The 25,626-nt window shown below is 41.2% G+C and overlaps 1 protein-coding gene across 6 annotated transcripts in view; it reads left to right on the top strand.

The window, feature by feature from the left end:
- Nucleotides 1-25,626, top strand: part of SHROOM3 (shroom family member 3) — a 173,010-nt gene that overhangs the window by 39,558 nt on the left and 107,826 nt on the right. For 3 of the 6 annotated variants that reach the window (XM_055313022.1, XM_055313018.1, XM_055313017.1), the window contains exon 1: nucleotides 14,943-15,036. The exons of 2 other annotated variants lie outside the window; for them this stretch is intronic. In XM_055313022.1, coding sequence (XP_055168997.1) covers nucleotides 14,957-15,036 — 80 coding nt within the window. In that variant the 5' untranslated portion in view covers nucleotides 14,943-14,956. Of the gene's footprint in view, nucleotides 1-14,749; nucleotides 14,879-14,942; nucleotides 15,037-25,626 lie in introns of those variants that run through there. One more of the 6 variants, XM_055313023.1, reaches the window with a different exon arrangement.

The following is a 25,626-nucleotide window of genomic DNA, read 5'->3' as shown; positions in this document are numbered from 1 at the left end:
AGCTGGAAAGTGCCTTCTGAGTTGCTCAGGCCAGGTTTTGAATAAATCTGGGCATGATTTTTGAATTATATAGGAAACTGGGTGAAGAAGGAATAATTTCTTTTGTCCAATCAGTCACAATAAATTATTTTGCCCCTCTTAGTCTTGGAAAGTAGAGGAGGCAAGAGAAGAAAAAGAATGTGGGTAACTCCATCAGCTTTTGATGATTCTTGATGATGATTTGGAGAAGTCTGGAAAGAGCTAAAAGGACATGTAATTGAGCATAATTTTTATTTGCCTGTAGATTATGGTGGGACATATATTCCACTTCAATTTGTCCCTGATTCTGGTCCTTTCTTAGCCATTGGTGAATTATTTGGATTATCTATTGAGTTCCAATGGGTTATATTTTTTTTAAGATTTTACTTATTTATTCATGAGAGACACAGAGAGAGAGAGGCAGAGACACAGAGGAGAAGCAGGCTCCATGCAGGAAACCCGATGTGGGACTCGATCCCGGGACTCCAGGATCACGCCCTGGGCCGAAGGCAGGTGCCAAACTGCTGAGCCACCCAGGGATTCCCCCAGTGGGCTATTATATACAGTTTGCAAACTGATATTATACAGAGAGATCATTCATTCATTCAATAGATATTTATGGAGTACCCACTACTATCTGGCAGGCATGCCATGGTCAAGAGAGGTAAGGTATGTGTTTTTACAGAACTTACCTTCTCATGAGGACACATAGACAATAAACAAGTAAATAGATAAGTGAAGAAAGTAATTCCAGATGGTAGTAAGTGCTGTGAAGGAAACAGAACAAGGTCAAGAGATGAGAGAGTTTGGGTGGGCTACCTTAGGTACGTGGGTCAGAAAAGATCAAGTGACTTTTGGACCAAAATCTAAATAATAAGAAGGAGCCTGCTGCATGGAGGTGTGGGGCATTCCAGGCAGAGGGTGAATTCAAGAGCAATGGCCTTGAGGTGGGAACAGTCTTGGGATACTGAAAGTAATGAAAGGAAGCCAGTATAGTTGAAGCGTAGAGAACAGAGCAGTCTGGACTCACATCATATAGAGGCTCATAGGCCATAGTAGCCTAAGTGTAACGGGAGGCCACTGGAGGATTTTAAGCAAAGGAACAATGCTATCAATTTATTTCTTTGAAATAATGCTGAGATTCCTTTCTGAAGAATAGGGTATATGAGGGCAAGAGTAGGAGCAAGGAGACCAGGCAGGAAGCTATTAATTATATTAATCTAAGGAGATGATGGTATGTCACTCTAAGATGGTAGCAGTGGAGATGGCCGAGTGATAGGATTTGAGACAAACTTCTGAGATAGCATCAACTGACTTGCTAATGATTGAATAAAAAAATTTAGGGAAAGAATAATGAAGGTGACTGTTGGATTTGGGGCTGTACAGTTGGGAGGATGATGGAGCCATTAGGTAAGATGAGGAAAACAAGAGAAAAGCATGTTTGGAGGGCGGGGCTGGGGGTGCTCAGGAAGCAGAAGCGAGAGTTCTTTTGTCTGATATACCAAACAGCTATCTGGGGAGGTAGCTGTATACAAGAGTTTGGAATCCAAGGTTGTGATCAGAGCTAGAAAGAGAAAGGTAAGAGTCATCAACATATAAATAGTATTTAAGTTTATGGGACCTGATTCACTCACCTGCGAGAATTTCCATAGAGGAGAGAAAGAATGGGAAGACCAAACTCTGGGGCACATCCACCTTGAGAGGAGTCCAACCCAGCAGAGGCAACTGAGAAGCAACTTCAGTGAGTTGGGGGAGGGTGTGGTGTTGTGCAAGCCCAGAAAGGAAAGTGTTTCCTAAGGAGGCACTAGTCACCTGTGATGAATGCCACTGGGAGGGATCCCAGGAGATGATCCCACACCCCTGACCTTGGCAAACAGAGTATGGTGACCTTGATAGGAGCAAGTGCAAAGGAATGACGTGGGGAAGGCTGGACTGCGGGAGATAGAGAATGGGCGATGAGCATGTGGAGACAAGTGCAGACGATTTATTCACTTTGTGGTTTCTATCACTGTTTCAGCTAGGGCTGCATCGAGGCGGTGGGACTGTAACCAGCATTGTTAGAAAGGCTCCTAATCCTAGGAGCAATGAATTAAAACGAAGATACGAAGATACGTTCCTAGAACATTTGATCTCCTGTGTCTATGTGGGCAGATTAAGCTTTCATAGAGTCCCCCTGATGTTTCTACATGCAGCTCCTTATCATGGTTTGACATGTTTCTTGGGTCTGTTTTCTGCAGCAATATCCAAGTAGCACAAAAGGCCAAGATAATAAAACCCAGCATTTATGGAGCACTTTGTATGCTATTTAGTGGTGATTCGATCGTTTAATCCTTACCTCAGATGGTAGGGGCTATTTAATCCCTTTCTGAAAAAATCACATGGCCTCCTCTAAAATCCAGGTAATTAATTTACAATTGAAATCTTGCAACACAGCTTGTACTTAAGTTGGGAAATGTTTGTATTTCAGCAAAATTGTTTATTTTTATCTTTTTCCTTTTCTTCTCACCTGAATACTCAAAACCATGCATTTTAGGCTCAGAACCAGGGTAGTCTGGGAGCCCCAGTCCCTTGCTCCTTAAAAAACATCCTTTCCCTCAAAGATACATGGCAAGAAGACTCCAGAAAGCAAAAGCAGATGGCATTTGATAAAACCAGTATTGTTACAAAATTGCATACAAGTTATAATACACTGAGCTAGAAATGAAAATTTTATTCTGGAAACCTCTTAGTGGTGTTTATTTTTTTATTTTTTATTTTTATAAGAACTTTTCTCTTTTAAGATTTTTTTTTTTTACTCATGAGAGATACAGAGCGAGAGAGAGGCAGAGACACAGGCAGAGGGAGAAGCAGGCTCCATGCTGGGAACCCCCGACGTGGGACTTGATCCCGGTTCTCCAGGATCAGGCCCTGGGCTGCAGGCGGCGCTAAACCGCTGCGCCACTGGGGCTGCCCTTTTAGTTGTGTTTAAAAAAAAAAAAAAAAAAGCTGCGTACCAGTAGAGCCCACACTTCCTGTGCATGACTCAACATTCTCCCTCCAAAACCATTTTCAACTCACTAATGAATTACCCCTGAAAACCAAAATAGAATGTCACACATACACCTTTTTCTTTTACAAGTTTCTTGACATTTTTCTACCTGACAGCTAGTAAAATGGGTGATTGATTGGTTGGTTGCTTTTATTGTCTCTAAGACTGATTCTTATTTTGGGTGTGGTCAAAGTGAAAACAAGGGCATTTCCTGGGGAGTAATAAGCCCATAGGAGCAGTCTTTATCCTTTAAACTAGAAAAGCCTGGCACTCTTTGGTGCCCAGGAAATGCCCTGGACTGGGATTGTTTTGTTGTTTTAATCTGAAAATGACAACATAGAACACAGCCAACGGCAGGCAGCATTTTATTATGGGTGATGCGGCTTTAATTGGTATGTAGACGGCATACCTGTAGAATTAGTCCTTGGAATACTGGCCAACCAGATCACTTTCAACATTTCTCAATGTTTAGTTTCATCTTCTAATTAAGTAATAATGATCATTTCCTGACAGCTAATAACTGGCTAAAGGAGTTAGAAGCCTCATTAGGTTTATAATTTATCAAATTCTAAGCTCTTCATCTGCAGTGTTGCAAAAGGAGAAAGCATCCCCAAGTTCTAAACTGATTAAAGACAATCTCCAGGGGTATTTCATAAGTGAGAGTATTAATTTGTTCTTCAAGGGCTGACTTTGTTATATTCCAAGTTTAAAAAAAAAACTATTATTATATGAGGGGGAAGAATGTTGGTGTGGCTTTGATAGAACTGTATTGAACTATTTCCCCGTACATGTGCATGCTAAAACAAAAGTAAAATTGATAGGCCATGTTTCATGTAGGACTCTTTTCATGAAATTCCACGTGCTCACCTGAGAACTTGGACTATCCATGAACTATCCATTAACTCCAGCAAGAGCATACTTACATGTGCTCCATGAGTATTGATTGAGCACTGACTGACTTTGTGCTGGGTGCTATTCTAAATGTTGAGGATACAGCAAGAAAATGAAAACTCCTGACCTTACCGTGCCGATAACTTAATAATTTCTGTCTTCAAAATTACCTGCAAGATTACATGGGCCCAGAAGACACATGAAATGTCTTCAAAGTGGTCCAGCTAGGGGAGGGGCAAGAAAGTGGAGGAGTAGGGGTCCTTAACTCACCTGGCCCCACAAACTTACCTAGATAACTTTCAAAACATCCTGAATACCTATGAATTAGACCTGAGATGTAGAGAGAACAGCTGGGCTGCTACAGAGAGAAAAGTTTTTGCTTCTAACAAGGTAGGAAGGCAAAATAGTAATAAAAAAGAACAAAGTGGAGGAGGGCACCAAGAGTAGCCAGACTAAAGTGGAGGGGTGAGAGCCTCTGGGACAGGAAAGCCCCACCCTGGAGAAGCAAGAAATTTAAAAATCCATTCAGAGTTTTCCCTGACAGAAAAGTGCTTAGCAGGGAAATCAGGCAGAGTCGCAGGGTGGGCAGTGAAGCCTCAAGATTCCTGGAGCCACTATAAGAGGAGGGGCGCCTGGGAGAAAGCTCACTGCAAACCGTGGACCAATCTCAGTAGAGGGCTGGAGTGGAGTGGCCCTCGGGGCATTTGGGAGAAGCCATTCGGTTAGGCAGGCTGGCTCCGGAGCTCCCTTTATTCTAGAGCCTGGATCTGGGCGGAGGAAGCTGTTCCCCATTCCCTTCAGGAGAGGCCGCCCCTGGGGAGCACACCTCCAGTGGCACAGAGCCCTGGATCCCAGGGCGCCCAAGTGGACAAAGCCGGCGATTCTGTGTTCCCCCCCGGGGACAGGCGGAGGCGGGGAGGGCACAGGACAGAGGGGACGCTCCTGCCACTGGGCGCCCCCAAGCTGTGCAGGTCAGCGCCGCTGCCCTGGGAGCATCTAGGCCAGTGCAGACTGGGAGCTGCGGGTGGTTACTAGGGGAGCTGACTCCAGAGCTGGAGACCTGGCCACCACCAGTGTTGTTCCTCCTTGTGTCACCTTGTGCCTAGAAGGGGTGGGGCCAACAGGGAACAGAGACCTCATGGGGTAAACAGCTCCCACTGAGCCCAGCACCTGGTGGGGAGCAGGGCATCTCCCCCAGGTACACACACCTGAGAATCAGCAGAGCAGGCCCTCCCCCAGAAGACCAGCTGGGAGAACTGAGGAAGAGCAAGTTCTTGACCAAGCACCACTGGAAAGCTCCAGGACTGAGGGAAAATAGCATTAGAACTAGAGGGTCCCCCCTTTTTCCTTTTTTCTTCTTTTTCCATTATAACTAGTTTTTATATCAGACTAAACTTTTCCAATATTTTTTCTCTTTTCCCACCTTAACTACAATATTTTACCAGCTCTTCATTTTTAAGTTTTTTCCTTTTTGACTTTCATATTTCTAAAATTACATGTCTTGGATCTATTTTGTATTTCTGGATTCCCTTCAACATATTCAACTAAATTTCGGTAGATATAGAAGATATGGGTTTTCCATTTGTGTTTTTTCTACCTTGTTTTGTTGTACAATGGTGGAATACCTTCTAAAACACGACCAACATACACCCAGAACCAAGTGGAACACCATGTTGGTTCATCATATGAGATTATATTCTCTCTTCCTTCCCATTCTGCCCCCCTCCTTTATCTTGTTTATGTTTCTGTGGTCAATGTTGAGTCTTTATATAAGTATTCCTATTTTATATAAATTGGGATTGAGCATCTTCTAACATACAGAACAGAATATACACAAAACCAAGAGGATCACCCTCTAGGACCCCTCAGGTAGACTACATTCTCTCTCTACTACCACTTCCTCACCACCACCATCCCCCCTCCTTTTTCCCCCTATTTTTTCTCTTCTTTCTTTTTTCCTTTTTCTTCTTCTTTGTTTTTGGTTTTTGGCTTTTTATTTTTACTACTTTGTTTTAAAATTTGTTTTTCACTTTAGTGGTCCTTTTGTTTTACTTTGTTCTGTTCTTCTTTTTCTCTTATTTTCTGGTCTCTGACCTCTTTGAAATCATCTAGGGTATATTTTACTTCGTTCGTGGTTGATATTTTTGACTCAGCCCACTCATACAGCCACTCTGCACTGGACAAAATGACTAGAAGGAAGAATTCACTACAAAAGAAAGAACTGGAAACAGTACTCTCTGCCACAGAGTTACAGAATTTGGATTTCAATATGATGTCAGAAATTCAATTCAGAAGCACAATTATAAAGTTACTGGTGGCTCTGGAAAAAAGCGTAAAGGACTCTAGAGACTTCATTACTGCAGAATTGAGATCTAATGAGGGTGAAACTAAAAATAATTTAACTGAGATGCAATTCAAGCTGGATGCTCTAACTCCTAGGGTTAATGAAGTGGAAGAGAGAGTGAGTGACATAGAAGACAAGTTGATGAAAAAAAAAAAAAAGAAGACAAGTTGATGGAAAGGAAGGAAGCGGAGGATAAAAAAGAAAAACAATTAAGAGTCCATGAAGAAAGGCTGAGGGAAATAAATGATAGCTTGAGAAGGAAGAGTATATGTGTAATTCGGATTTCAGAAGAAGCTGAGAGAGAGAGAGAGAGAGAGAGAGAGAGAACCACAAAGTATATTTGAGCAAATCATAGCCAAGGACTTCCCTAATCTGGGGAAGGAAACAGGCATTCAGAACCAGGAGACAGAGAGGAACCCCCCCCCCCCCACACACACACACAAATCAATAAAAACCATTCAACACCTCAACATTTAACAGTGAAACTTGCAAATTTCAAAGATAAGAGAAAATTCTTAAGGCAACGTGACACAAGAGATTCTTAAATTATACAGGGAGAAATATCAGATTAATGGCAGACCTCTCCACAGAGATCTGGAAGAGTAGAAAGGGATGGCATGATATATACAGGGTACTAAATGAGAAAAATATGGAGCCAAAAATACTTTATCCAGCAAGGCTGTCATTCAGGATAGAAGAAGAGGTAAAGGGCTTCCAGGATAGACAGAAACTGAAAGAATATGTGACCACTCAACCAGCTCTGCAAGAAATATTAAAGGGGATCCTGTAAAAGAAAGAGGGAGCCCTCACAAAAAAAAAAAAGAAAGAAAAAGAAAGAGGGAGCCCAAAGAATCCACAAAAACAAGGACTGTATAGGTAATAAGACGATGCTAAATTCATATCATCCAATAATTAACTCTGAACATGAATGGGCTACATGATCCCATCAAAAGACACAGGGTATCAGACTGGATAAAAAGGCAAGACCCACTATATGCTGTCTACAAGAGACTCATTTGAGACCTAAGGACACCTCCAGCCTGAAAATGAAGGAGTGAAGAACCATTTACCATTCAAATGGTCCTCAAAAGAAAGCTGGGGTAGCAGTCCTCACATCAGATAAAGTTTATCTCAAAGACTGTAGTAAGAGATGAAGAGGGACACTATATCATACTTAAAGGGTCTATCCAACAAGACGACCTAACAATAATAACTGTTTATGCCCCTAATGTGGGAGCTGCCAAGTATATCAATCAATTAATAACTAAAGAGTTACTTAGATAATAACACACTAATAATAGGACACTTCTACATGGCACTCTTAGGAAAAGACAGATCTTCTAAGCAGAACATCACCAAAGAAACAAGGGCCTTAAATGATATACTGGACCAAATAGATTTCACAGATATATACAGAACTTTCCACCTGAACACAACTGAATACACATTCTTCTCAGGTGCACATGGAACTTTCTCCAGTATAGACCACATACTGGGTCACAAATCAGGTCTCAACTGGTAACAAAAGATTGGGATTGTTCCCTGCATATTTTCAGACCACAATGCTTTGAAACTAGAACTCAATCACAAGAAGAAACTTGGAAGAAACTCAAACACATGGAGGTTAAAGAGCATCCTACTAAAAGATGAACGGGTCAACCAGGAAATTAGAGAAGAATTAAAAAAACATTCATGGAAACTAATGAAAATGAAGATATAACCATTGAAAATCTTTGGGGTACAGCAATATTGATCCTAAGAGGGAAATACATCACAATACAAGCCTCCCTCAAAAAATTGGAAAAAACTCAAATACACAAGCTAACCTCGCACCTAAAGGCATTGGAAAAAGAACAGCAAGTAAAACCTACACCAAACAGAAAAAGAGATCTAATAAAGATTCAAGCAGAACTCAATGAAACAAAGACTAGAAAACTGTAGAACAGATCAACAAAACCAGGCATCGATTCTTTGAAAGAATTAGTAAGATAGATAAACCATTAGCCAGACTTATTAAAAAGAAAAAAGACTCAAATTAATAAAATCATGAATGAAAAAGAAGAGATCACAACCAATACCAAAGACATACAAATGATTTTGGTTTTTTTTAAAGATTTATTTTTATTTATTTATGATAGAGAGAGAGAGAGAGAGAGAGGCAGAGACACAGGCAGAGGGAGAAACAGGCTCCATGCTGGGAGCCTGATGTGGGACTTGATTCCGGGACTCCAGGATCATGCCCTTGGCCAAAGGCAGGCGCGAAACCGCTGAACCACCCAGGGATCCCCATACAAATGATTTAAAAAACTTATTATGAGCAGCTATATGCCAGTAAATTAGGCAATCTGGAAGAAATGGATGCATTTCTGGGAAACCACAAATTACAAAAACTGGAACAGGAAGAAATAGAAAACCTGAACAGGCCAATAACCAGCGAAGAAATTGAAGCAGTCATCAAAAACCTCCCAAGAGACAAAAGTCCAGGGCCAGATGGCTTCCCAGGAGAATTCTATCAAACATTTAAAGAAGAAACAATACCTATTCTACTAAAGCTGTTCCAAAAGATAGAAAGGGATGGAATACTTCCAAACTTGTTTTATTAGGTCAGCATCACCTTGATCCCAAAACCAGACAAAGATCCCACCAAAAAGGAGAACTAAAGACCAATATCCCTGAGGAACACAGATGCAAAAATTCTCAGCAAGATAGTAGCAAATAAGATCTAACAGTACACTAAAAAGATTATTCACCATGACCAAGTGGGATTTATCCTTAGGATGCAAGGTTGGTTCAACACTTGTAAAACAATCAACATGATAGATCACATCAACAAGAGAAAAAGCAAGACCATATGATCCTCTCAATAGATGTGGAGAAAGCATTTGACAAAATAGAGCATCCATTCCTGATCAAAACTCTTCAGAGTGTAGGGATAGAGGGAACATTCCTCAGCATCTTAAAAGCCATCTACGAAAAGCCCACAGCAAATATCATTCCCACTGGGGAAATACTGGGAGCCTTTCCCCTAAGATCAGAAACACGACAGGGATGTCCACTCTCACCACTGCTATTCAACATAGTATTACAAGTCCTAGCCTCAGCAATCAGACAACAAAAGAAAGAAAAGGCATTCAAATTGGCAAAGAAGTCAAACTCTCCCTCTTCACAGATAACATGATACTGTATATAGAAAACACCAAAGGCTCCACCCCAAGATTGCTAGAACTCATATAGCAATTCGACAATGTGGCAGGATACAAAATCAATGCCCAGAAATCAGTGGCATTTCTATACACTAGCAAGGAGACTGAAGAAAGAGAAATTAAGGAGTCAATCCCATTTATAATTGCACCCCAAAGCATAAGATACCTAGGAATAAACCTAACCAAAGAGGTAAAGGATCTATACCCTAAAATCTACAGAACACTTCTGAAAGAAATTGAGGAAGACACAAAGAGATGGAAAAACACTTCATGCTCATGGATTGGAAGAATAAATATTGTGAAAATGTCAATGCTACCCAGGGCAATCTACACATTTAATGCAATCCCGACCAAAATACCATGGACTTTCTTCAGAGATCTGGAACAAATAGTCTTAAAATTTATATGGAATCAGAAAAGACCTCAAATAGCCAGAGGAATATTGAGAAAGAAAAGGAAACAAAACAAAACAAAAACAAAAAAGAAAGAAAAGAAAAGAAAAGAAAAAGAATAAAGAGAAAGAAAACCAATGCTGGGGGCATCACAATGCTGGATTTCAAGCTGTATTACAAAGCTGTGATCATCAAGACAGTGTGGTACTGGCACAAAAACCTACGCATCGATCAATGGAACAGAATAGAGAACCCAGAAATGGGCCCTCAACTCTATGGCAACTAATATTCGACAAAGCAGGAAAGGACTGGAGAAAGGACAGTCTCTTCAACAAATTGTGTTGGGAAAATTGGACAGCAATGTGCAGAAGAATGAAACTGGACCACTCTCTTACACCATACACAAGGATAAACTCAAAATGGTTGAAAGATCTAAATGTAAGACAGGAATCCATCAAAATCCTAGAGGAGAACACAGGCCACAACCTTTTAGAACTTGGCCACAGCAACTTCTTGCAAGACACATCTATGAAGGCAAGGAAAACAAAAGTAAAAATGGATAACTGGACTTAATTAGGATAAAAAGCTTCTGCACAGCAAAAGAAACAGTCAACAAAACTAAAAGACAACCTACAGAATGGGAGAAGATATTTGCAAATGACACATCAGATAAAGGGCTAGTATCCAAGATCTATAAAGAACTTATTAAACTCAACAGCAAACAATCCAGTCATTAAATGGGCAGAAGACATGAACAGACATTTCACCAAAGAAGACCTACACATGGCCAACAAGCACATGAGAAAATGCTCCGCATCACTGGCCATCAGGGAAATACAATTCAAAACCGTGATGAGATACCACCTCACACCAGTGAGAATGGCAAAAATAAACAAGACAGGAAACAAGAAATGTTGGAGAGGATTTGGAGAAGGGCGAACCCTCTTGCACTGTTGGTGGGAATTCAAACTGGTACAGCCACTCTGGAAAACTGTGTGGAGGGTCCATAAGGAGTTAAAAATAGAGCTACCCTATGACCCAGCAATTGCACTGCTGGGGTTTTACCCCAAAGATACAGATATAGTGAAATGCTGGGACACCTGCACCCCAATGTTTATAGCAGCAATGTCTGCAATAGCCAAACTGCGGACAGAGCCTCGGTGTCCATCGACAGATGAATGGGTAAAGAAGATGTGGTCTATATATACAATGGAATATTACTCAGCCATCAGAAAGGACCAATATCCACCATTTGCTTCGACATGGGTGGAACTGGAGAGTATTATGCTGAGTGAAGTAAGTCAATTGGAGGAGGACAATCATATGGTTTCACTCATACAAGGAATATAAGAAATAGTGAAAGGGAGGAGAGGGGAAAGGAGGGGAACCAAGTGGGAAAAATTAGAGGAGACAAACCATGAGAGACTCCTAACTCTGGGAAATGAACAAAGGATTGTGGCAGGGGGAATGGGCGGGGGGTTGGGATAACTGGGTTATGGGCACTGAGGAGGGCACTGGATGGGATGAGCACTGGGTGTTATACTATATGTTGGCAAATTCAACTTCAACAAAAACAAATAAAAAAAAAAGTGGTCCAGCTAAAGGTAGAAAATGGTCTTCACTGGACCATCCTGGCCACCTCTGTCTTCTCATCAGTATGGCCATTGCATAGTGGCCCAGGTTCTGCTGGCTCAAGATCACACTCTGATCAGCTATACTTCTGAGATCATAAATCTTCCCGCTAGTGCCAGAGAGTACAATCTCTTCTATTAGGGAGTCTACTGCTTACCTCTTCATTTTGGAAACTCTCATGAGCTGGTCACAAAGGAAACAGTGAATTCTCACCCTTTGATGAAAACATTCATTTTTACAGTTTGATGCAGGGACAGTCAAACCTACAATTCAGGCTCTGAAATTCTAGAAATGTGGAACTCAAGTTACCATTCTTCCAGATGACTTCTATCTTATCTAGACCAGACTGAAAAGACCTCCAGAGAAATGGACCATCTTTCTAAGGGTATCTACTCTGAGACTTTCATCAGAGCTCCCTCTGGGAATCTCAAAATCTTTCCCCTCCAAGGATTTCCCCTACGAATCCTTGGAGCACAGTAACCTTAGGTGCTCAAAGAAACTCCATGGCTCCTCTGACACTAGAGTAACTTAAGATATGAAGTCCTCCGGATGTTCAGGGTTGGCAAAATGCAAACAAAAACTCAGGAAGGCTTCTCACATTTGGTTAGTGTTTTCATGCCGATCTTGGATTTCAGCATCAGAAAGCCCCATCATTATCCTGCATAGAAACTGTGGACATTGGCCCTGGCACCTAACATGAAAGTTATCCCTCTGGTGTCCCAACGGATTCTCTTGCTTATGGATTCTCTACAGTTAAGAGTTGGGACTACTCAGTTCTCATGCTGACAAATCCAAATCTTCAAATTGGGTTTGTGGGAACTCTTCATGCCCTGAGTATATTTCATTAACAAGCAGAATGTATGATTGATCCACCCTTTATTTTATTAGAACCTTGTTTTTTTAATAGAAATTCAGAAATTTCACGATATTCTTCATTACTTTAAGTGCCATGGGATAAATATTTGAAGAAACATCCAGCCATTTTAAAATTATTTGGCATACTTGATGGTGCAGAAACACACATCTCTACCCATCTCTATTCAACAAATACTCCAACCATTAGGAATCCAAGGGGACACAAGTTGGTGATTATTTAATGGACGTTCTATGTGGATACTTTCACGTGAAGTATAGGGACTCAGAAGCAAGCTTTTACTTCATCCATGAAATTACTACTAATTTAAAGTCACTTTTCCTAAGATGCTTAGCAATCCCATCTATAATTTCTGAAAAACCACAGTCTTAGAATTCACTTCTGGATGGGAGGAAAGAGAGTTCTATGCAATATACACCTTTATTTAAGTAACCAGGAGTTTTCAAAAGAAAATCTTACAGTGCTTCTCTGAAAAATGGGCCTGGAAGGGTCGAACTAGTACCTTTGTTGATGCCGTAGGTGGGCCTCTCCATTTCACATTGTTTTTCTAGGTCTAATGAGAACATGAGGATTGAGGGCTGGGCCTCATCCTGGTAATATAATCAGGAATGGATGCACGGTAGCAAAAATTGAGGACAAGAGAAGAACCATTATGTTTAGAGAAGGAAGGGCCTCAAAAAAGAGATGACTCCAAATAACACAGGCTCCTTTTCTCTTTTTCATGTGTGAAACTCCATGTCTCTCCGAGTAGCATCTCCAGGTGGTGCTGTCATTTTGAGAAGAGAGGCTTAGGGGCTTTTGAAGCTGAAGACAACTTCAGAATCCACTGGCTCCTCTAGGCGATATGAATCTTGCTAGGGAGAAACAAAATATGAATGTAGAAAATTCTACCCTAGGTGACAAATCTGTTGGTTCTAAGGATGAACCCAAACTTCAGAAGTTGTGGGAATGTCCTCAGTCAGAAGTGAGACAAAACTCTTTCCATTGCTTGCTTGCCTTGGGGAAATGCCCCAGTCTCTAGGCTTAGGGATCATGAGTCAAACTGGGACCGGAGCCTCACTATGTCTGTGTGTGTTGAGTCTTGAAAGGGAGTGTGCATGGTTCTGGGATCATGCCTCTTCGGTAATGCCTTTCCCCTCCCAGGCCTCCAGGTCAGGTCTGGCAAGATTTAATGACTCTGAATCTCTGCAATGAGTGGCATCTGGGTAGCCCAGAGGAACTGGCAACAGCACCCAGTTTGCACAGGGATTGGAGAATGGATGGAGTGATAGGGAGCTGGACACCTAAGAGGTTGTCTTTTGGAAGAGGTAAAAAAAAAAAAAAAAAAGCTTTGGCCAAGCCTGTTAGGTGAGTCAACAGGAGACTTGAATCTCTACTTTTGTCTGTCCCAATTCTTTTAATAGCACTGATTATATAGAAACTTCAGAAATGAGTTGTCTAATATTACATATTTATATTTATTCCTAAAAAGAGAATGCTGCTAGATGGTTGGTTGATTGGTTGGTTATTTTCAAAGCATGTGTTGCCTTTATACTGTAAATATTAGTGTAAATTAAATATATCAAAAATTTTTTTAGTCAAAATCTTCTTTCAAAGGACCTAGTTAAAGGTTAATTGTCTAGGATGCAATGGGACCAGGCCAAGTGGGTTCAACACTTTAAATAGCATGAGTCATCCATGAAGACCATCCTCATTTTCTTCTGAATCTCTGTCTGCACAGCTTTAAAATTACCTTCAGGAATAAGGTGATATAATTTGTTTTCTTTAGAAGCAAATTTAAAAAGACATAAATGAAACAATCCCTTCTTATATGTGCTTCACCTGCAATATGATCCTAGGGAATGAGTCGTCCAGGAATCAGACTGAAAGAGATAATGTGTTCCCTACTTCTGAAGACTCTAAAGCTTTTGCCAACCCTCAAAGTGACCTGAATAGGTCATGAATGACATAGACCAACCCAGAACTACCATGCATCTATACGTTCTTGCCTCTAGAAACCAGAGTGGGCTTTGGGGAGGAGGGATCATCATTCCACACACAGATGTGTAAGGCAGTACTCTTGAAGCAACCAGAAGCTAGATCTTTGAGAGGTCTCAGAAACCATCTTAACTGCTAATACCTTCGGCTGGCAACCCTAAACAGGCCTGGTTCTAGTTATAGGGGGATAGTGCAAACAACCCCAAACAGATGCTGGTAGCCATTTACTGAGTACCTAAGAAATCCATGTATAACTCCCGACTCTTGAGAGACGTGAATTGTTGAAGCGCCCTTGGTATCACAAAGCCCCCCTTGAAATGAATGTTTCTCTGAGGAGTTTTTGGGTTCTTCTCTTTGTTTTCTGACTATTGGCCATTTCCTCATATCCAGGTCTCTTCTTTTTCATGTGCACAGCAGAGCCTATTACTGCAAATTGGCGATGAGGCAAGGTGGCTGGGAGGTGCCCCTGCATGGGGGAGTTCTGTTGTTTTTATAATCAGTGCCAGCTCTGAGCAAATGGTGAGTAAGAGCCTCTTCCTCTTCCCTCTGGGCTGCCCTCCTCTCCCATACCAATCGTGTTGCTGGCCTGTTTCAGATATGGTGCTAAGCAAGGGCGGCTGCCTGGCTCTCGTGTTCCCCAGGCTTGGGACCCAAAACTCGAGAAGGCAGCAAAATGCGTAAGTGAGGGCAGCATGAGGGCTCCTGGGGAGAAGTGGATTTGTTACTCTCTTACTTCCTCCATTAGGTAAATTGAAAGTGCTTGGTATGCCAAGAGCAAAATGGATGTTGAATGCGTCTTCCAGTGACCTTTGGGCTGATTTTAGGTTAGATGGCCTTTTCTGTAAGAGACTCTTATTTCTCACAAGTTTCTTTCTTTCTTTTTTAGTAGAAATAACATTTGCTTGTTCATTCTTATGTTTGAATATTACAATATAAGAGCAATTTTGGTTATCCATACTTTATGATCCATACATTGATTTTACTGTTTTCCATTCTGGTTTTGAGAATAGTGTTTGTTTTGGATTTTACCTGCTCTTTTGTGTATGTTTTGGATTTTGCCTGCTCTTTTGTGTATGTAGCAGCCTAACATGTTTGTAGGCTGCTAGATTATTATAAACAGAGATAAAGGGGTTTTTCTTCTAGGGAGACCTTCACAGTTCATGCTCAAAGAATCTGTGTACTCTATAGAGGAAAAAAGTAATTCGTAAGTGTCTTTGTGTGTCTCTCTATGGTTTTTCTTTTTCTTTGGTTGTTGTAATTAGTAGTTTCTACATCTTTTAGCATAAAGATCAGCTTCTCATTTTGTAACATGATTTTTTTTTCAGACTTGTAGTTTAGTTGAATCTAGCTTTTAGTGACACTTTAAAAAATGCTTTCCTGGATCAGAAGCATTTCTCCAAACCAGGTGCTCTTCATGCTCACCTGCTGGTAGTGTTTGATCAGCAGCCAGCTACAACTGGGTGTTCTTATTTTGTGCCAAATCCATTCTATATCTGGGACTCTGTGCTTGAGAAGACGAGTCATGCTAATTATTCAGACCTCTTCCTTGGAAGTAGTGTGCCAAAATCACAAAAGCAGAAAAGCCAGAAACAGCATGAGCCTTGGTATTGATGGACCATAAAATCAGAATTTCACCTCATAATATTGCTTTGTTCTCAGATGCATCATCCTTTCCAGCTATGAGCTCACCAACCCTTGGCCTATCTCTGGGCCAGTTGGCATCACTGCCATTCTATAGACAGAGAATGGAAGATGCAGCTGGGCAAGCCACATTGCCCCAAAGCCAGGTGATCTAGCTAGAACTGGGAGCCAAATCCCTAAACTTCTCTCCAGCCCCTTGCTGTCTGAAACAAGGCAGTTTAGCAGGGAGACCTGGAGGCTAAGTTGAAACTGCACTGTTGCCTGAAAGCAATCTGTACTTGGATTATCAGCCAGAAGCCAGGAGAAACAGTGGATCAAACAGTGGATACACAAATGGAGATTGGGGGCAGCCTGGGTGGCTAGCGGTTTAGCACTGCCTTCAGCCCAGGGTGTGATCCTGGAGATCCTGTAATCGAGTCCCACGTCGGGCACCCTGCATGGTGCCAGCTTCTCCCTCTGCCTGAATAAATAAAATCTTTTTTAAAAACCCAAAAAACAAATGGAGATTGGGAGAAGACAGCAGAGAATGAGGTTAAGAATGAGGAAATCTGGGATGTAAATCCAAGAATATGCCAGAATATCCTTTTTATGCAGGCCATGATGCCTCTGTTAACTGTGGGCTGAAACTATGCTAGAAAAGTATCTGTCATACAGAAAGCACAGAATATCCTCTAGTAGGAAATGGTAGTTGGAGTAAAACTAATACAGAAGCTTAAATCATGAATTTAGCAAATATTTATTGAGTATCTCCCATGAGCCAAGCCCCATAATATTCCTCTTTATAACCTCACTGCTTATCACATGGTAGATAGAGAAGACAAATGGATGGATTGATGGACACATGTCGTCCATGAAATTTTTTTTAAAGGACTCCTGTCCCCTCCCCACGCTTCCCTCGGGAGAGCCCATACAGTTCCACAGAGATTCATGCCTCACCCCTCCCAGAACCACCTACTCACAGCAAGGAGGATTTCCTTAATGAAGACAAGTAAACACGGGGCTGTATGGCCCCAGGGAGGAAGTCTTTAAGTACTTTTCCCCAGACTGAATCTGGGAAAACCTTGTCAGGTAGGTCACACCCTAACCAACTCAAGGGAGTAACATTCGCGTGTCATAGGCTTCACTGCACCAAACCCAACACAGGTGTATGCTCTCTGGGACAGGCAGGCGGAGCAAATTTGCCTCCTAGGTCTCCAGAGCTCCACCACCCTTCATCTGCCATCTCTTGAGCTTGCCTCCTGGAGCCCTGCAGCTTTCAGCTCAAACATATGCAGCCAGGATCTAAGGAAGTAACACTGGGCACCATTATTTATTGAATGCCCTCAATGCATTGGTCTCAAGCCAAATGCAGAATTATATTACTGTACTTGACCAGTTGGTTCACATTTTAAACAAATAAATAGGCAGATAGAGGTGAACTAAGTAGAAGGGGAAGGTGGAAATACACTCCAGGGAGAGGCTGGTGCTGGAGAGGGGAAACCGGTCAGAGCCTGTTGTTTTGAGAGCTTAAGTAGGGCAGGATCTTAAAATATTTCAGAGCCAGCTCCATGTTTGTGATCAGCCAAAGAAAGGGCAAATTTGGTTGGGAGGGGGGAAAATGAAGCACACATTTCATGCATTTGATGTTAATTCCTGCTTTTGTGGTTATTTTCTGTCTTTGGGCCACCACTGTACCTGTGTGTGCCTCTCACAACGTGTACATGGATAGCCACGGCCAAGCAATTACCTGTTTACTTTCCATGTCCTCCAATGGAATGTGAACTCAGTGAGGGCAGGGACTTTGTCGTCTTCATCTCTGAATTCCCAAAACCTGAGCAATAAATGCTTCTTGTATTTACATATAAACCCCACCCCCGGCCCCCCTACTCCCCAGTGAGTATAATTGAGTCTCAAATGAGAGCTTGGGCCAGAGTATCAGCTGCTCTAGGAATTCAAAATAGAAGTAGCTATAGATTTGAGTGATCTGACAGCTTTCTTGCATATATTACTCGCTGGGATCTGAGATGATGGGATTAAGAGGGGAAGGTGCCACAGTTGCCTGAGGCAAAGGCTCAGAATTGGGGATGCTCTTGTTCTCAGGGAACAGTGAGTGGACCAGTGTGGCTGAAGCAGAGGGTTCTTGTTTGAAATACTGGTGTCACATACACAGAAGGTAAGGCGAGGCCCTTGAGTGAAGGGACGAATAGAAATGTTTGAAATAGAAACTTTTGACAGTGGGAACCACGGAAGTCATTTAAACTGGGTTTTAAGAGAGAAAAAGAAAGCTCAGAAGAGTTGAATCCAGCAATGCACCAGCCATGCCAGGCAAGACAGTTTGCAGCATCAGGTGCTAGGGGCAAGGAGCCCCTGTAGGGAAGGACGGCAACAATCTATTGGTTGAGTGATAAAATCCTGGTCTGAAAAAGATGATAGTGGGAATGATTTTCGAGATTTGGGGGCAAGGGGAGGTCATTTGAGATAAATGTATCGTTTGCATTCACAACTTTCTCTAAAAAAGGATTCAAAGAATCATGGCTATACCCTTCGTGCTTATTATATACCAGTCACTGTTCTGAGCATTTTACTAGTATCTCAATATAACCTCACAACACCTCTTTGAGGTACTATTATTAGTCCCATTTGACAGATAAATTAACCAAGGCACAGAGATTAAGAGATGTGCCCATGGTACAATGAGTAAGACATAGAACCAGGATTCAAAACAGGTTGTAAGGCTGCACCGCTCAAAGTGTTCACCACAAATCCTTACTTAAAGAAGTTCATGAGAGGATTTATGGTATGATGAAAGAGAGTCTAAAACGAGATGTGTGGGTGGTGGAAGGGGAGGTGGGCGGGGGGGGTGGGGGTGACGGGCACTGAGGTGGGCACTTGACGGGATGAGCACTGGATGTTATTCTATATGTTGGCAAATTGAACACCAATAAAAAATACATTTATGAAAAATAAAATAAATAAAACGAGATGTGTATTATCATTTCAAAAGGAGAATACAGGAGCATTTCTTACATTAGCTTATCTATAATCATTATTAATTGCCTATTGTGGTTTATACTGATCAGTATTCATTAAAATTTAGACTCTGTAATAGGATAATATGCTTTTTCAATATTTATTTTCCTAATTTAAAAATTAACAATATTCATAATAAACATCCAAATATTCCAGAAATAGCAGATATAGAGTGAATATCCCAACAATCCTAATTGCTCCCCAAATCATTATCCACTGGTGAACTGAAATTCCTCCAGCCTTTTTCTTTTATATATCCTCATATAATATTATCATATTATCCTCATTATCATCATTTATGTTGGTAATAATCCTTTTACCCAGAGGTAATCACTCTGTTTTGTAATACACTTTGTTACTTAATACGTTTTGGACATCTTTCCATGTGAGGGCATATAGTTTTATTTTATTTCCTTTAAAAATTATATAGGATTCACATTCACTGTCAGCATGACCCAGTCTGGACTCATGTTCTTTTCCAGTCAGCAGAGCAACAGATCTGATGTGACCTAGATTCTTACCTCAATGCCACTTTTGTTCCTGCTGTGTCTGGGACAGGGCTCAAGGAGAAGCAAGCTCAAGTGGGACCTAGTTTTCTGTTTCTGTGAAAATAATAGAAGTTGGCAGTTCTCTAGTACTCTCTGTGAGCCAGCAACTATTAGCCCCACTTTATAGATTGGAAAATTGAGGCCTAGAGAGATTAAGTTACTTACTTGTGCAAAGTCAGTTAGAAATTCAAGAGTCAGGGCAGTCTGGGTGGCTCAGCCGTTTAGTGCCACCTTCAGCCCAGGGCGTGATCCTGGAAACCTGGGATCGAGTCCCACGTCAGGCTCCCTGCGTGGAGCCTGCTTCTCCCTCTGCCTGTGTCTCTGCGCCCCCCCCCCCGTGTGTCTCTTATGAATAATAAATAAATAAATCTTTAAAAAAAAAAAAGAAAGAAAATAAATTCAAGAGTCAGAACTCGGAGCCAGGCTCTTTGACTCCAAAGCCTGTGTTATTTGCCACAGCCTGTTTCTTTATCTCTTTTACAAATCTTTTACACAACTGTTCAATAGGAAGTGGCAACTGTAGAGTAGAAGTTAGTCTGCTACTTCTCTTTCTGGCACACTTCACAAATACCAGCATGAAAAGGATGTGTTGTCTGCAGCAGCACCTTCCCTGCTGCTGTGTCTCTCCATCACTGGTTAGTCTGGAGTGTGACCCACCGTCTTTCAGCAGCCCCAGAGGACGCCTCTTAGGACTCAAACTTGTTCAGCATCTTTCCGGCCAATGGAGGCCAGGAAAGGAGAATCTCAAAGGTTCCTTGGCTGAAGTGGAGTTCTCCACATTCCAACTGGGCGACATGACAGCAGCAGCGAGGCTGTATCTATCCACCCTGCACAACCCACACAGAAATTTCAAAAGAGCCAATTTAAGTGGATGAGTATAGATAAACAATCTTGGTGGGGCATCCTTACAAGGACTTTGTTCTTTTGTTTTTGTTGTGTTGTGTTTTTTGGTCCAAGTGAACTAGACTAGTTTAACATATGGCCTCTTTTAATGGAACAAAGGGACTCCTTAACTTTGTGCTGGGAAAACCTACACAAAGACATCAAATTATTTCCTTCGCAAGGTAGGCATTTTCAGAGCACCTCATGGTCAGAAGGGCACTGAAAATGTAAGCAGTTCAGCTGATCCTGTATGTTTTACAACAGCCCCCTGATGCGGGCGAGGGGTCTCCATGTGAGCACCATCAGGGGATGTGAACTCACTCAGGACAGAAGTGGACGGTTTGGTTTGCAGGTCACTTCAGTTCACAACAATGTTCTTCACATAAACTTTATCACCTGCTGTCTCCTAACTTCCATCCTCTCGTCCTTCTTGGAACAAATGGAAGCCATTGATCGATTGGTTTTTCCACCTCATCACCTTCCAACCTTCCGAGCAGTTATCATTTTCCTGCTAAATCTTGTCTTTTCCAGTAATCTTGAATTCTTTCACCCATTATTCCCATGTCATGATCTGGAGTCCTGGGTCCTAAGGTTTTTCTTCCTTGATTGTGTTCCAGATTATCCACATCACTCTCAGATGGGTAGTGTGTGGCATGGAACACAGTGCTTCAGGGAAGACCAGATGAAGACAGTCGCTTCCCTTGTTCTCAGTGGTCTACTTTTTTTTTTTTTTTTTTTTAAGATTTTATCCATTTATTCACGAGAGACACACACAGAGAACCAGAGACATAGGCAGGGGGAAAAGCAGGCTCCTTGTGAGGAGCCTGATGTGGGACTCAATCCCAAGACCCCGGGATCTTGATCTGAGCCAAAGGTAGACGCTCCATTGCTGAGCCACCCAGACATGCCTTGATGGCCTACTTCTATTAAGTACATTAAACTTAGGGTTTTATCCAATTCTTCAAAAGATGGGGAAACCAAGTTACTTTATTCTGGAAAGTTTGAAAAGAAATCAACTCATCAATTTTTTTTCAAGCAATAATATAGGGAAAGGAAACCCACAGACCCAGATTTTTCATTTGGTGTATTGTAGCATCCTTCTGATATGCCACTTTTTGTCATAATATTCATCCATGGTCCATCTCTATGATAGGAACTGTGTAGACATAACGGTACTTAACTTCTCATAAGCGTTAAGTCATGACTCCTGTGGCTTCTTAAGTGTCTTAAAAATTGAAGAGATGAACTATTACGGAGTATTTCTTGATGGCAGTGATTCTTTGAAGTGGATGGCTAGCCTCTTAAAGACTAGGATATCTTGTTAGGAGCTCCCCTCACCCACATTTGCTGCTGCTGCCTTGATGGAATCAAGTTTCTGTGAACTCTTTCAGATTGCCTTGAAAGGTTTACTACTTCCCTCCTCTACCACAGGATTTAGGTACCCCCTCCAGATCCAGTTTAGTTTTTGTAACACTAGAAGAAAGTAAAGTAATGGAGTGGGTTTCCCTCAAAAAGCTTTCTTTGATTAGGATCTGTGTCCACATCCATGTAAGATTTGATTACAGCTTAGACTTCTCTGGAAAAATTACTGCTGAAATAGACAAGGCAATGTGTGGTGAGAGAGCATGAAGGTGGGAGTACATGAGATTCTGTTATGCCATTTTGTAAAAAGTGTATGATTGGAAGTCTATATGGAAGAGTGTCACCAAAAGTTAGTGCATATGAGGAAACATTGCCAAAGTTAACACTGCTCTTTAGCCATTTGCTACATAATAAGGGCTAAATATTAAAGACAAATGAATTTTAAATAAAGACCAACCGGTTTACATGGTGGTTCCGTGATTGAGCATCTGCCTTCAACTCAGGGAGTGACCCTGGGGTCCCGGGATCGAGTCCCACATCGGGCTCCCTGCATGGAGCCTGCTTCTCTCTCTGCCTGTGTCTCTGGCTCTCTCTCTCTCTGTATCTATCATGAATAAATAAATAAAATCATAAGAAAAAAAGAACCAAAATGATCCAGAAACATATTGAAAGGATAAGAATATAGTATGTATAGGATTGGTCTAGGATTGATTCTCCATCTAACAAAATAATTCTCAGGTTAAAATCTAGCATTTTAAAAAAACTGAGATACAGTTCATATATAACATTATATCAGTTTTAAGCATACGACACAACGATTTGATATCTTTATATACTGCAAAATGATTATCACAAAAGTTTAGTTAACATCCAGCACCACACATAGTTACAGTTTTTTTCCTTATGGTAAGAAGGTATACTCTTCTTATCTGTGACAAAAAGACTCCTAAGATTTACTCTCTTAGCAACTTCCAAATATACGCACAGTATTGTTAACTCTAGTCACCATACTACACATTTCATTGCCAGCACTTACTTATGTCTGGAAGCTTGTACCTGTTGATCACCATCCCCCATTTTGCCTACCCCCAACCCCATGCTTCTGGCAACCACTAGCTCTTCTTTGTATCTGTGAGTTTGGTGTGGGGTTTTTGTTTTGTTTTGTTTTAGATTCACATATAAGTGAGATCATATGGTATTTGTTTTTCTCTGACATGTTTCACTTAGCATAATGCTCTTGAGGTCCATTTACCTTGTAAATGGCAGCATTTCTTTCTTGACATGGTTAAATAATATTCCATTATATATATACCACAACTTGTTTATCCATTCATTTATTGTTGGGCACTTGGGTTGTTTCCATGTCTTTCTATTGTACATAATGCTACAATGAACATGGGGGTAGCAGATATCTTTTTAAGTTAGTCTTTTTGTAATATTCAGATTAATACCTCAGAAGTAGAATTGCTGGATCATATGGTAGTTCTATTTTTAACTTTTTGAGGAACCTCCATACTGTTCTTCACAGGGACTACACCAACTTAGATTCCTACCAACAGTACCCAAGGGTTCCCTTTTCTCCACATCCTCAGCAACAGTTGTTATTTCTTGTCTTTTTGATAATAACCATTCTAACAGGCATGAAGTGAAACCTCATTGTAGTTCTCATTTGCACTTCCCTAATGATGAGTGATGTTGAGCACTTTGTCATGTATCTGTTAGCCATTTGTATGTCCTCTTTGGAAAAAAATATCCGTTCAGTTCCTTTATCCATTTTTATTTTTTTTTCTTTATCCATTTTTAATTGAATTTTTAAAAATTATTTTTCTATTCAATTGTGTGATTACTTCTTTTTTTTAAGATTTATTTATTTATTTATTTATTTATTTATTTATTTATTTATTTAAGAGAGACAGGCAAAGGGACAAGCAGGCTCCACGCAGGGAGTGATTACCTCTATATATGCATATTAACCACTTTTTGGGAATGTGATTTGCAAATATTTTCTTTCTTTCTTTCTTTTTTTTTTTAAAGATTTTATTTATTTATTCATGAGAGGCACAGAGAGAGAGAGAGAGAGCGCGGCAGAGACACAGGCAGAAGGAGAAGCAGGCTCCATGCAGGGAGCCCTACATGGGACTGGATCCCAGGTCTCCAGGATCAGGCCCTGGGGTGAAGGCGGCGCTAAGCTGCTGAGTCACCTGGGCTGCCCTACATTTTCATTTTGTTGATGGTTTCCTTTGCTATACAGAAGATTTTGATGTGCTGTGGCCCCACTTGTTTATTTTTGCTTATGTTGCTTTTAGTGTAAGATTCAAAACATCATCACCAAGACCAATGTCAAGGAGCTCACTTACTACATTTTATTATCGGAGTTTTATGGTTTCAGGTCTTACGTTCAAGTCTTTGATCCATTTTGAGTGAATTTTTGCATATGGTATAAGGTCCTGGTCCAGTTTCCTTGTTTTGTATTTAGCTCTGCAGTTTTCCTAGCACTGTCTATGGAAGACAGTGTCCTTTTCCCACTGGATATGCATGGCTCTTTTATCATAAATTAATTACCATACATGTGTGGGTTTATTTCTGGACTCTCTATTGCATTGATCTATGTGTCTGCTCTGCTTTCTACAGCTTTGTAGTATAGTTTGAAATCAGGAAGTGTGATGCTTCCAGCTTTATTCTTCTTCTCAAGTCAGCTTTGGCTTTTTGTGGTCTTTTAGGGTTCCACACAAATTTTAGGATTGTTTGTTCTCTTTCTGAACAAATGCCATCAGAATTTTGATAGGGGTTGCTCTGAATCTATAGATTGCTTTAGGTAGTATGGACATTTTAACAGTATTCTTCTGATTCCTGAGCATAGAATATCTTACCACTTATTTGTGTCTTCAACTTCTTTCATCAATGTCTTAAGTTTTCATTGTATAGCCTTTCCCCTCCTTGGTTAAGGCAGGTCACTCACCCAGTGTATACTGGGACTGAAGGCTATCTTAAAGAGTCCAGGATAGGGGCACCTGGGTGCCTTCAGCTCAAGTCATGATCCCGGGGTCCTAGGATCGAGTCCTGCATCAGGCTCCCCATAGGGAGCATGATTCTCCCTCTGCCTGTGTCTTTGCCTCCCTCTCTGTGTCTCTCATGAATGAATAAAATCTTAAAAAAAAAAAAAAAAGAGTCCAGGTTGCCTCTTTTCAACCTGGAAATTCTAGGATGAATTGTGTTAAATTTGATTACAAGAATAAAACTACATAGCCACTTCTGTGCGTGCCAGTGTGCATTAAGCAGAGGCTAACATGTTCAGTGTTGGCAGTCAGTTTTAGGGGCTTAATAATTCAAGCTAGATAAAGAGAAAAGGGAGTTGTTGAGACAAGAAAGATGGCTCTTCTCAAAAGCAGAAGACATCTGGACTGATAAAAGGGCAACTGAAAGAGGAGCTAAAGATTACCAGGAGAAACTGGTCATAAATTTGCCTCAAGGTTTGGACGGGGGGTCATGCAGCTGAATTATAGGCAGGGGTCATTGTGGCAAGTTTAGAACTTGTGTCCTGGTTTCGATTCTTCTAGGCAGCCGCCTTCACCATGTGCATCATCTGCAAACATTAGGTGGTGGAATATGAGTAAATAAAAAGAAGTGCCCAGTACAAGCATGTATTAGAGGGTATGCATCATTGTGGGACTACACAGTCCCTGAGAAATAGGTCTGCCTGTGCCCGTGTCACAGGCTACTGCCTCAGCTGTGCTGTGTCAAATGGCTAATAAAAAACTCACCTGACAACTTAAAAATGTTTAATCTTTCATTTCCTTGGGATCCCAGGTAAGCCAGGCCTTCCTG

Source organism: Nyctereutes procyonoides, unplaced genomic scaffold, assembly GCF_905146905.1.
Source record: "Nyctereutes procyonoides isolate TBG_1078 unplaced genomic scaffold, NYPRO_anot_genome, whole genome shotgun sequence".
Classification (NCBI taxonomy): domain Eukaryota; kingdom Metazoa; phylum Chordata; class Mammalia; order Carnivora; family Canidae; genus Nyctereutes; species Nyctereutes procyonoides.
The sequence above is the reverse complement of the archived record's forward strand: the minus strand, read 5'-3'. Positions and strand labels throughout refer to the sequence as shown.